The sequence below is a fragment of the Erythranthe guttata genome, chromosome 3, assembly GCF_056151865.1.
Source record: "Erythranthe guttata isolate IM_541 chromosome 3, IM_541, whole genome shotgun sequence".
Classification (NCBI taxonomy): Eukaryota; Viridiplantae; Streptophyta; class Magnoliopsida; order Lamiales; family Phrymaceae; genus Erythranthe; species Erythranthe guttata.
Genome location: NC_142535.1, coordinates 15,040,798 through 15,053,321, shown reverse-complemented (window position 1 = coordinate 15,053,321; position 12,524 = coordinate 15,040,798). Strand labels below are relative to the sequence as shown.

At 33.2% G+C, this 12,524-nt stretch overlaps 1 protein-coding gene across 1 annotated transcript; it reads left to right on the top strand.

The window, feature by feature from the left end:
* The first annotated feature begins 439 nt into the window (after positions 1–439).
* Positions 440–7,253, top strand: LOC105965838 (alpha-1,6-mannosyl-glycoprotein 2-beta-N-acetylglucosaminyltransferase). The gene is made up of 16 exons (XM_012990391.2): positions 440–696; positions 1,123–1,334; positions 1,737–1,873; positions 1,964–2,074; positions 2,187–2,288; positions 2,444–2,552; positions 2,725–2,925; positions 3,301–3,469; positions 3,854–3,935; positions 4,030–4,123; positions 4,637–4,733; positions 5,620–5,713; positions 5,915–5,987; positions 6,151–6,324; positions 6,472–6,594; positions 6,955–7,253. The coding sequence occupies exons 1-16, from the start codon at positions 684–686 to the stop codon at positions 7,126–7,128; spliced, it is 1,965 nt and encodes a 654-aa protein (XP_012845845.2). The 5' UTR covers positions 440–683; the 3' UTR covers positions 7,129–7,253.
* Positions 7,254–12,524: the final 5,271 nt, after the last annotated feature.

The window sequence follows — 12,524 nt, the reverse complement described above, 5'->3', positions numbered from 1 at the left end:
ACCAAATGCAAAAAATAAAAATCACACAGGATTAATGAAAAAACTATATTTTCTCGCAAAATAAAATAAAATAAACTTTTATCACTAAAATTATTCCATTCATGGATCTTATATTGTGATTGGTGAAAATAATGATCAATCTTATATTGTAATTGGTGAAAATATAAGGTAGAAATTTTGGAAGAAAATATGATTTTGAAATAACTTGATAACGAAACAACTGAGTGATCTTTTATTTTATTTTTGGTAAAATAATTTATTTTGTGATAAAATATAATTTTTAAAAATTCATTCAGGGTGCATTCATTGTACATGATTTATTGTGTCTCGAGGGTGCAAAGTGCTATTAATTTTATTTCAAGGGAGCAAAGTGTCAAACTGCCTTATTTATTAAAAGCCAAATGAAATGAAATGCAAAGTTATTAGGATATATATACATACCCAAACAAGGCTTTAATCTCAAGGAGTGGAATTAGCAATTTCAGGAGTGTCAATATCAAATCTATGTCACGTTCTTCATCCACCCGGTTAATGCCACCCCACTGTTCCTGACTCATTCCTCTTCATCAGTACACTCAATTTAAGCCCTGATCGTTTCTTCAAATTTGCTCTCCTTTACATGAAAACCGCCCCACACGTAAAAATTTCGTGATTTTGTTGTTATCACCACCGGAACTGTACCAATGGAGAACTCCGGTCAGTGCCATTCTGAATCAATCTCTTTTTTTTTTTCTAAGTTTTTTTATTGCTGTTGATGTTAAATATATTTTTGGAATTTACGGAATTCATGTTATTTGGTTGTTTTTTTGAACAAAATATGTTTGCGGATGGTTCAATTGTATACATGTAATATGTTTTCTGTTGATTGCTTACAATTGTTTGCTTTTAGGGATTTTTTTGCTGTTGAGTGATTAATTTTGAATTTGAGCACAGTTTTTGTTATAATTGAGAGTTATTCTAGTGAAAAGTATTTGTTTAGGGAAAAAGGTGATTTTCCCTCTTCCTTGAATTGCTTACTTGAGATTGTGATTTTCATGATAAAACCAGTTCTGACTAATGAATTTGTTAATTTATGATGGGGCTGAAGTAAAGAGTAGAGGTGTTTATTTGTGGTCTGTGCAGGGAGCCATCCAGAGGTGGTGGTACCGCCAGTCGAGGGTGTTGCTGGCGGTGGAACGGCATATGGATGGAGTGAAACTGGTACACGGGATTCAAATTTACCTGCCGGTTCAATTGATCCCCTGAAAGTTCATTCTTCAGAATTAGTGCATGTATGGTGCATGCCTAGCTCGGCTAATGTTGGGCCGCAGGATATGCCTCGTACGTTGGAGCCTGTAAGTTGCGGAGGATGTAATACTAAATATTATTTCTATATTTAGTTGTTGTTCTTGCTATTATTCCTTTGGTTGATGTGATGTTTAGTCCATATTTGAGGTTCCATTTGGATGTGAATCTGAATACTGTGTTAAATCAACTGTGTTATAGCAAATGTTTACATTTGTCAAGCTGTACCTATTATGCTCTTTTTCCTGCTTTTAATATATGCCTCTTACTTCTATCTAGCGTTTGGTTCCATATTAGGTACTTACTTTTTGAGGCAACAATGCTCTTATGTACTTTTTATTTGTGACTGCTTCATACTAGCTACGATCATCATCTCAGGGATGAGTTCTGAAAAGTCATATATTATCCGTAAGATAGTATCCTGACTTCTATCTGACATTGTTTCCTTGAAGATATCTCTTCTAGCAGCGAGAAATGAGAGGGAAAATGTCCAGATAGCTATACGTCCAAAAGTTTCTTGGGCTGAATCTAGTATTGCCGGAACAGTGCAGATTCAATGTGCTGATCTTTGCTCCACTTCTGGTGATAGGTTTGTCTCAAATATTAAAATCTGTTTCTCTTTGGTGCGGAAGGGGGAAAATGAAATAAAAATGATGATGGTGATTTTGGATATATGCAGATTGGTAGTTGGTGAGTCATTGAAGGTGAGGCGCGTGGTGCCTATTTTAGGTATTCCAGATGCTCTTGTACCTCTTGAAGTGCCACTGTCTCAACTGACCCTTTTTCCTGGGTATTGATTTATTGCATCTGAAAACAAGCAGTTTTCAGTTTATTTAAGAGTGAATTCTGAAAATGAGTGTACAATCATAAAATGACTCATAAAATGATTATATTTTTTCCAGGGAAACAACTGCGATTTGGGTTTCAATTGATGTCCCAAACACACAGCCCCCTGGTCAATATGAAGGAGAATTCATAATTACTGCTACCAGAGCTGACACAGAGTGATAGTCTATCCTCTTTACTTCAATTAAATATTAATTCGTGGCAGTGGAATTTAGCATTAGTTGTCTCATCTTCTGATGTTTAGAAAATGTTAATGTGAACTGATTAATAGCAGCATATACTTACCTGCATACCTGATTCTGACTTGTCACAGATTTACAGCACAATGCCTGGGTAAAGCTGAAAGGAATCAACTGTACCAAGAATTAAGGAGTTGTCTTGATGTTGTGGAGCCCATTGATGGAAAATCATTGGACGAAGTGGTGAGTCTTGTGGACATTTTGACATGATCTCAAGTTGTTGCACTCAATTTTGGATTACTACCAGATGTTCCTACAGGATTTTGACATGATCTTCAGTGTTTGTGGTCAATCTTGGTTCGTACCAGATTCTTCTATCGTCTTCTAATTGGTCCTCTTTCTTTTACTATATTAGCTAGAGAGAGTGAAATCTGCATCTTCGTCCTTGAGAAGAGTGCTTCTATCCCCACCGTTTTCGGACTTATATTCAGATGATGGATCAGTAGATATGATGGACGAGGATGCCATTTCGAACCTTTCTGTCCGGGTGAAGATAAGTTTAACTGTCTGGGATTTTGTTCTTCCAGCTACGCCTTCTCTTCCAGCCGTTATTGGTGTATCCTGCAATCATGCTTAATATAAAGTTAAATTCATGTTCTTGTGGTAACTGTTATGTTCCCAAAGTTATGGGTGGGTTCTCTTTTAAATGTCTACCAATTTTATCCTTTTTTTCTAATCATAAATTGTAGGTTGTGATTTTAATATTTCATATTTTCTTGGTAAGTTACTCCAGAAAATGCTAAGTTTAGCATGCAACATTAAATCAGTATTCACATTACATTTGGGGTTTCTGAAATGTGATGCAAGTAATTTTTGTTCCACATCATTTTCTGCCAGTATCTTTTTTTTTTTTTTCCGGATAGTTTGGTGACTGCTTTATCCTTATTGTAAATAAGAGTGGATGACTGTGAGCTTCCTTAACTATGAAAAGATATCTGATACAGTAATTGAAGACCGTTTTGGTGTTGAGCATGGAAGTAGCAAGTGGTATGAGGCATTGGATCAGCATTTCAAGTGGCTGCTTCAATACAAAATCAGCCCATTCTTTTGCAGGTGGCGTGAAAATATGCGAGTTCTGACTTACACATGTCCATGGCCAGGTAACACACTGTAACATGCTGAGATGCTAATATGATTGATTTCATTTATTTGGATGAGTAATCTATCCAGCGAAGTTTCTTTTCTCTGCGGATTGTAGTGTGTGGGTTATTCATTATTTAAAATATTTTTTTGTTGGATATTCATGTACTACTAATTACACTACTATGATTCTCTATATATTTGGCCCAAATGTACAACTTATCCAACACTACATTCAAGATTTGATTTGCCTCGTACTATAATACTTCTCTGACCTGCGCATATTGTAACTCCTGAATCGCCCAAAACTATGACTTTTCCAACACCAAAATCAAGATTTGATTTCCCTACTTTTATACTTCTTTAACTTGCGCGTACGGTAACACTTTCCCATATTGGTGCAGCTGATCATCCAAAATCAGATGAGTACTATTCTGATCCCAGGCTCGCAGCATATGCTGTACCATATAGTCCCATTGTCTCCTGGTGCGTTTACAGTTGCCCTTAGTCTAGCTAATTTTATTTAACATTTCTTTAAGTTTATTGGATTGTTTCATATTTTCCTCTTAATGTGCGTCAGTGGCGATACAGCGGAGGGATTTCTGCAAAAAGAAGTTGAGATATTAAGAACAAAGAATCATTGGAGAAAAGCGTACTTCTATTTATGGGATGAGGTAAGAACAGGAGATGAAAAGTTCTCGACTCAGTTGTCTAGGATTTGATAGGTCTAAATGTGCATTTGTTTTGGAGAATTTCGTTAACTATTTGTCTGGGTAAAAGAATAACTGAAAGGACAGACATGGAATCAAATTCAAAGAATGGAATTGGAGGAAATGAGGATAATGATCTATTCCATTAGAAGGTGAACCAGGAAAGGGAATGGGTAACTGCAAGATAAATCCGCACCAGTTATGAAAAAAAAACCTGAGTATCATCATCTAGAAATGCAAGAATGTTCACATTTCTAAAAGAACAGTTGTATTTGGGTTCCTTCCTTCTCCCACCAATTTTTTTTTCTTGTACTGAATATTGTCCAAAACTTATCAGTACTTCTTTCTAATTTCTATTAATTTTATGCTCTGCACTTATTTTGACTCTTAGAAGTGTGTATGTTTCTCTGTTATAACCACTGTCTTAATTACTTGTTTCTGCTGCTTCTAACTGGGCTATCACTCTGTCATATCCAGCCCCTGAACCTTGAACATTATCAAGCTATCCGTAACATGGCCAGTGAGGTTCATGCTTACGCACCTGATGCCCGTATTATGACGACTTATTATTGCGGTGAGCAATTTTATCCCTTTTAACTTCTTAAATCTTGTTAAAGATCTGTCAACTTTCTCTATGTGCTTTTCTTTTTTCTTTCTGAACTAGATATTGAATTTGAAAGTGCACTTGGAAAAATGAATTTGAGGAATTTGTTGTCTCTTAATTCTATAATGCATTGCGAATCATGACATTTACACCACTGAATTCAAGAACAGAATCAGCAGAAATCTACTTTGCAATTCATACATCTAATCTGGTTACATCCTTGGTTTATTCCAATCATAACAGATCGGTAATTAACTAATACTTCCTGAACATTCTATCATGCACTCTTGATCATTACTAGACTGTAATTTGACCTTGGGAATGAAGAACATGAACAGATAGGGCTCTGTGAAAGTTAAAATTCTCGTCGACCAGGTAATATTGGTCAATAAGGTGCAGAAAAATAATATCTGCATTCAAAAATTGGGTTATACTATGAGATATTGTCCTTCCTATTGAGTTCACTACGTATACTGTTTTTGCCATATCAATAGATGTATATTTTGAGTTATTCTTTTCTGTCGAGTCAAGTGTAGATTAATATAATTTGTGTTAGTTGAGCTTCATTTCTCACAGATAAGTATGCCAAGCTTTCTTTCTCTTTAGCCAGCACATGTAATAATTTTTCTCCAAATTTCTGTCTGTCTCGTTTGAGTACTCAGTTAAGTAATTCAGTGATGATGGTTGGAGGCATCAGAACTTGGTAAAATTAACTAGCCAGCTTAGGTTCATTTGCCCAAGTATCTGCTTAGTGTGTAGCCCTGTTTATCGATTGTATTACTACCTGAGGAGAACTCTTCTATACTAGCTACAACATTACACAAGATGTGTACTGATAGGTCTATAACTAGTGCAGGTCCAAGTGATGCACCCCTGGCTTCTAACAACTTTGAGGCCTTTCTTAAAGTTCCAGAGTTTCTTCGCCCTCACACCCAATTATATTGCACAAGGTGTTGTGTCTTAAACTTGTCCCTTCAAGTGCTTAAGTAACGTATAGTAACATCTCACCGCATACACGGATGCTACTGAATCTTAGCATATTCCAGAATCACGCATTACCACTCGCGCATTATTTGTACGCTCTCAATATTTTATTTTGGAGATTATAGCATCATCAGAATAATGAACTTTTGTTTCGTTTTCCCTTACAGTGAATGGGTGATTGGCAACCGTGAAGATCTGGCGAAGGATATAATAGCAGAAATTCAGCCTGAAAATGGTGAGGTAATGTGTTTTTAGTGTGCCCTCAGATATATTTTTGATTCTGTTCAGAGGCTTATAATATTATAAACATTTTTTTCTACTTGAGGTTAAACTTCCTATCTGAGAACCCGTCAACTAAATATTCATTTCAGCACTAGTGGTGATTTAATGCATTTTTATATAGGAGTGGTGGACGTATGTTTGCATGGGACCATCCGACCCTCAGCCTAATTGGCACTTGGGTATGCGAGGCACACAACACCGTGCGGTGATGTGGCGTGTATGGAAAGAAGGTGGGACCGGTTTCCTCTATTGGGGTGCCAATTGCTATGAACGGGCAACAGTTCCTAGTGCTGAGGTAAAATTTGATCCTTCTTGGAGGCCTTGTTTGAGAATTACGGTATCAAATGTTTCTTTTTCTTTTGGGATATTACCAATCACGAATTTCAAATTATCATGGACAATATAATCCTAACTAATCCCATCAATATTATTATTTTTCCAGATTAAGTTTAGGCGTGGACTTCCACCAGGTGATGGAGTGTTGTATTACCCTGGACAGGTGTTCTCATCTTCACATGAACCTGTTGCTTCGTTACGATTGGAGCGCCTTTTAAGTGGTCTACAGGTAGTTTTTTTTAATGTTCAGTTATTTGCTTCCATATTTTTATCTGTTCTATACGAAGTTTTAAAACTATTTGAATACCAAGTGGAGATTTGTGAAATACACACTATTTGAACACTTCCCTCTTCCCTTATTTTTTTCAAGTAACTTCTGTTATAATTTTCAAATATATCCTTATCAAACTGTAAGTATTGTACGACGTTTTCGAGCTCTTTGAGAGCAATATGACCTTGCAAATTTATTTATCAGACTATTTTTTCAGTACCCATATATATTTCTCCACACGCGCTAAAATAATCTCAATTTATTAAATTTCTTTTAATGGTTAATTGTTGACGAGACTTTTGCAATGTTGCATTACAGGATATCGAATATCTCAAGCATTACTCTTCGAGATTCGGTAGAGAAGAAGGGCTTAAACTTTTGGAAAAGACGGGCATGTATCTAGGTCCCGAGAGGTACACTCATGACCACATGCCGATCGATATTATGCGGGGCGAAGTTTTCAGGACATGCCAATCTCAAAGTAACTTCTAATTCTATCTTTTATTTCTCCAACTTAAAAACCATTTTTTTTTTCCAGCATGTTTTTAGTTTTGACACACTCTGAAATCCTGCATGTACTGCTTCAGTAGAGATGATATATAATATATATATATATATATATATAATATATATGTGTGCGTGTGGGCACCCCAATATGTATCCACATATGAACGAGTAGAGACCAAACCTATATCTGATTCAAAACCACCACCGTAGGATATATGTGAGTCTCATTTCCACCGTAGATATATTTAAATGATTTACTTTTTTAATTATATATATAATCAACAAAAATGGCAATTATACTTTCTTTAATATGGGTTGAATTTAGTCAATACCTGAAATATGATAGACACCACACTATACCCAAAAATGGTCTGATTGTTATAACTCTCATTTTGTACTTGCTTTCAGTAGTTTTTGTACTCTATTATTTCCAGTCCTGTCTGTATAAAACACCAAGGTAAAATTAATTGAGGTTGTATAATACACCTCCACTTATCCGTAATTACCAAAATCTCCCTGACGTTTGTTTTCGTCTTACACTGACCCCATTATGGTGTAATTTTTCACGAAATCTTTTTGGTTCGATGGATTATTCCCGAAAAGATGCTGATTTTACCCCTTTAGACATGACATTGTTTTATGGTATTTTTTTAAACACAAAAATTAACCTTGTGGGGGTTTGGTAATTACGAATAGGTAGGGGTGTTTTCGTAATTTACCTTATATATAATATGGTATAGGAAGAAAAAAAAAATGATGACTGACAAGATTAAAAATGTTGCGAAGTCATAAAATAATAGTGGGGAGGCACTGAGAAAATAGGTATAGGCAACAATAATACCCTACAATCTAATCACACAGCCTAATAAGATCATAATAATATATCCAACTTATAAGTTGCCAATGATGGCTCTTTCTCTAGATATAAAAAGCAATTTTCTTTTTTTAATATATAAAAGGTGATGATGGCAGAATTAAATATTGGGTTAAAGATTCAAGGCATGCATTTGATGTTCAATTTGGAATCGTGAAAACACTTAAAAGGCAAAAAGATAATCAAAATAGTGATGATTGCTAGCTATAGATTCACTTGTGTAATTATTATCTCTTTATTGACATTTTAGCTCAACTTTTTTCTTTTCTTTCTTTACCCCTTACAGCTGTATATATCTATATGCTCTGCAACTAGACCATCCCTTTTCTCTTAGATTTCTCTGTGTGTGTTTGTGTGTGTTTTTGTGTGTGTGTGTGTGTGTGTGTGTGTGTGTGTGAGAGAGAGAGAGAGAGAGAGAGAGAGAGAGAGAGTGTTCTTTCTTTGTGGTGCTGCACATGTATATGTATGTGCATGAATGGGATTTAAGGGAATGATGATTTTGTTTGTTAGTGTTGTAAAACTACTTTGGCATCAAATCTAGATTGTAAATTATTAAGATTATAGTTGTACTTTTAGGGTAAGTTATAGAAAATGTGTATTATAAATTCAATACTATAATCTAAATAAGTTATAGGAAATGTATTATAAATTTTAACCCCTTTTAGGGTAAGTTATGGAAAATGATTATTAAAATATAGGTGAAAAGATAGATTTTGTAATACAAAATATACTACACAATCATGAATATTTATTTGTGAATTAGCATTGTCTATTAAGATTCTAGTAGATCTTTAATTGGTATTCAATTATAAAAAAAAATGGGGTGATTTATAAAATAAATTAATTACAATGACACTAGGGTTGTTGAAAAAATGGAGTCATTGGTTAAAAAAAATACAAAAATATAGTCAGGATGGGTTATGATTTGGGTTATGATTGTTTAGCGTCTCTTTTTTTTATATATAAAAATAATTAATTTATTTTCCGTATTTACTAAAAATAGATTATGAACCCAAAAAAAGGGTAAATTACAATTGTTCCCCTGAGGTAAGTTCTATTTACGAAAAAAAATCCCTTACATCCACCCCTACAATTTGTAGATTACTTACGTTAACACCCTTTTATAGGGAGTGAATGTAAGAAATTTACAAACTTTAGGGAGCTGGATGCAATTAACTCCAAAAAAAATTATTACTCTTTTTATTAATTAAAATTTAGCAAGCACCATCTTAGTTAGAAGTTAGAACTCGCGTGAGCCGCATGCTTTCCTCTCACTCTCACAATTTTCACACACAAACACACACGTTTGTGTGTGTCTTATGTGTGTAGTGAGTCAATAATAATGGCGCACACACACACACACATATATATATATATATATATATATATATATATATATATATATATATATATATATATATATATAGTAGTGAAATGGTGTGAAGGCAAGGGGGGGTCTAAATGGCTAAAAAAAAGTAGCATGTTTGGTACCAAATTCTTGTCACGGATTTTTTACCGAATTCTGATTTGACCATTGAATTTGACCCACAGCTGTTTTCCAAAACACCCCTCTCTCTCTCCTCTCTCTCTCTCTCTCTCTCTCTCTCTCTCTCTCCTCTGTTTTCACACAGTACCACCACCCGACAGTTTTTCACGTCATTTCTTTGTCCTTATCGTTTTCGCACAATCTCAGGGGCGTTTCTGGTATTTCACCTCTCAATACTATTTGGCTTTCAATGCTTAGCACATGAAATTGTCCAACGAATATACAAATACTACTCGTTTTTTTATTTTTCTTCACCCACTTCCCTACTACAGATATATAATAAATGTAACACATTATTGATTTTGGGTATGAAACTAATATTATAATATACAAATATTTATAAATATATATATATTTGAAATTTGGTGAAGATTTTGTAAATTATTCATAATTCAATAATGGTGGAACTACTAGAACAAATTTTGCTAGGTTGAAAAATTGAATTTGATAAAGTAATTTCTTTTCGAATTCTAAAAATTACTATCATTTTTTCGATTATATCTATTATGTTTCTGGTTCAATTTTAATTCTCAAAAATAATTTCAAAAATTCTGATTTTTTTTGCTGATAATTACACTTACATTAATTAGGGATAATTAGTGAAAACCCCCCAATACATTTACTTAAATTAAGGTAGATATAACATCATTTTCATTATTAGTGAAACCCCCCTTATTTAATAATTTAAATCAATATTTAAAATATTAATATGTGTTATATCTATATTACCCTTCAGTTATCTTAAACTTATTCTTAATCAGATCTCAATCGTGTCGTTCTTTTTCACTCACCCATATCTGCCGCTGCTTATCTCTCCCCCAACCCTAAAAAATTCTCCATTACCTCCGACGAGTTTGACGAAACGAATCCATTTTCGTCTGTTAGTGTTCTTATTTCTCCGCCGCGCCAACTCTCTCGCTTCCCGTATCTCTATTTTTCCTGTCACAGAGTCGCGAACTCGGCCTTCATGGCCGCCACAAATCATCGTCTCCGCCTTAGAGTAGGCGTTGAATAAACGACATCAAAAAATTTGTTCGATTTATGTAAGCGTCGATTGGTGGAAGATTGGTTGAAGCGGGGCCTTTTGTTCTTAAAGAAAGTACGCAGGTTGCCTTGTGAGAGATGATGAGTTCTTGAAAATGAATCGGGTTAGTAGAGAAGGGGTCCTATGAGATTTTTGGATATGGAAATTAGGGGATCTATGCAAGGTTAAAATTAATTATTATTATTATCCTTTTGGTTTTTTTCTCTACCTAAAACAATGAAATTGTGTCGTCCAGGAGGAGCGGGTGTAGATTCATAAACGCCGTCGCAAATTAAAAAAAATTCGTTGGAATCTGGGTGTTGATTTTGAAGCTAATTTTAATAATTTATAGTTGATTTTGTAATTTTTTAGTAGGTTTCGGTAACTATGTAGTTGATTTTCGATTATTATGTAGTTGATTTCAATTTTTTGTAGTGATTTTGATATTCTTAGTACCTGATTTCGATAATTCGTGGTTGATTTCAATTTTGGTAAATCTGTGTTTAAAAATCACAATTTTTTCGTTCTTTATGGTGATTTTATAGTTGGTTTTGAAAAAAAAAAAAGTAAAATAAAAATCGGAAAAAAATAGTTGTTTTCGGAAATTTATAGATGATTTTGGGGAAAAAATAGCTGTTTTCGGAAATTTATAGATGATTTTGGGAAAAAAATAGTTGATTTCGAAAATATTATAGTTGTTTGCGGAAATATTTTAGTTGATTATGGGGAAAAAATAGTTGATTTTCGATTATTATGTAGTTGATTTCAATTTTTTGTAGTGATTTCGATATTCTTTGTACCTGATTTCGATAATTTGTGGTTGATTTTAATTTTGGTAAATCTATGTTTAAAAATCACATTTTTTTCGTTGTTTATGGTGATTTTATAGTTGGTTTTGAAAAAAAAAGTAAAATAAAAATCGGAAAAAAATAGTTTGTTTTCGAAAATTTATAGATGATTTTGGGAAAAAAATAGTTGTTTTCGGAAATTTATAGTTGTTTGCGGAAATATTTTAGTTAATTATGGAAAAAAATAGTTGATTTTCGAAAATTATGAAGTTGATAAAAAAAATTCAAAAAAATAATATCTTTCAATATTATTTAAAAATAATAATATTTTTTTTAAAAATAATAATTTTTAAATAAATAAACGAAAATTTGAATTAAGAAAAAAAAAAGAAAAGAAAAAAATATCAAGTAATTGGTAATGGGTGGTGAATAGTAGGAGGGTAAATTTGGAATAAAATAATAACTGGATCTACAACTAAGAAGGAAAATGTGGGTGGATCCACTCTCATTAAAAAAATGCTAGAGGGGGTTCTCGCTAATAGTCCCCATTAATTATTGATGAACAACAAAATTAATTTTCTTTTTACTTCCGATTCCAAAATTTCTGATTTTGAAACAAATCCTTTTCATTCTAATTTGTAAATTTTGGTTTTTCGATTTGGCTGATTTTCTTTTTAATGAAGATGGAATTAGTTTTTTACTTCCAAAGATTGAGTTTTTTTTTCTTTTCCAAAAGTTCTAATTTCGATCGGATCAGTTCAACATGTAAAAATATCAATAGAAATGTGGCTTAAAAGAAAAGTAAACCTCTTTACATTAACATAATTTGATCATTTATTATAGTCTAAACTCTAATGTCAACTCGTGTTTAAATAGTCAATATTAAGTATTTACTATGATACTTTTTTATAGATTATTGGTTTAAATGTTGTGTATTCTACACGTGCAAAACGAGGTGAAAGCTCTTATCCAAAATTCCTAATTTGAAACATTTCAAATTGGTTAACTACTATCTTTGAAATCCAATTTTCATTTTCTACTATCAATTAAAATCTCATATTGTGTACAAAAAATCTATATTAATTTATATAAAAATATAACAAACATTGTGTAAAATACAGTTAATGCTTACCTCAAATTTTCTTTAAT

Bases quoted from the DNA above. Each gene is read 5' to 3' on its own strand.
- LOC105965838 (XM_012990391.2), top strand. The intron at 1,874-1,963 runs GTTTGTCTCAAA...GGATATATGCAG, and splicing joins TGCTCCACTTCTGGTGATAG to ATTGGTAGTTGGTGAGTCAT. The intron at 6,595-6,954 runs GTAGTTTTTTTT...GTTGCATTACAG, and splicing joins GCCTTTTAAGTGGTCTACAG to GATATCGAATATCTCAAGCA.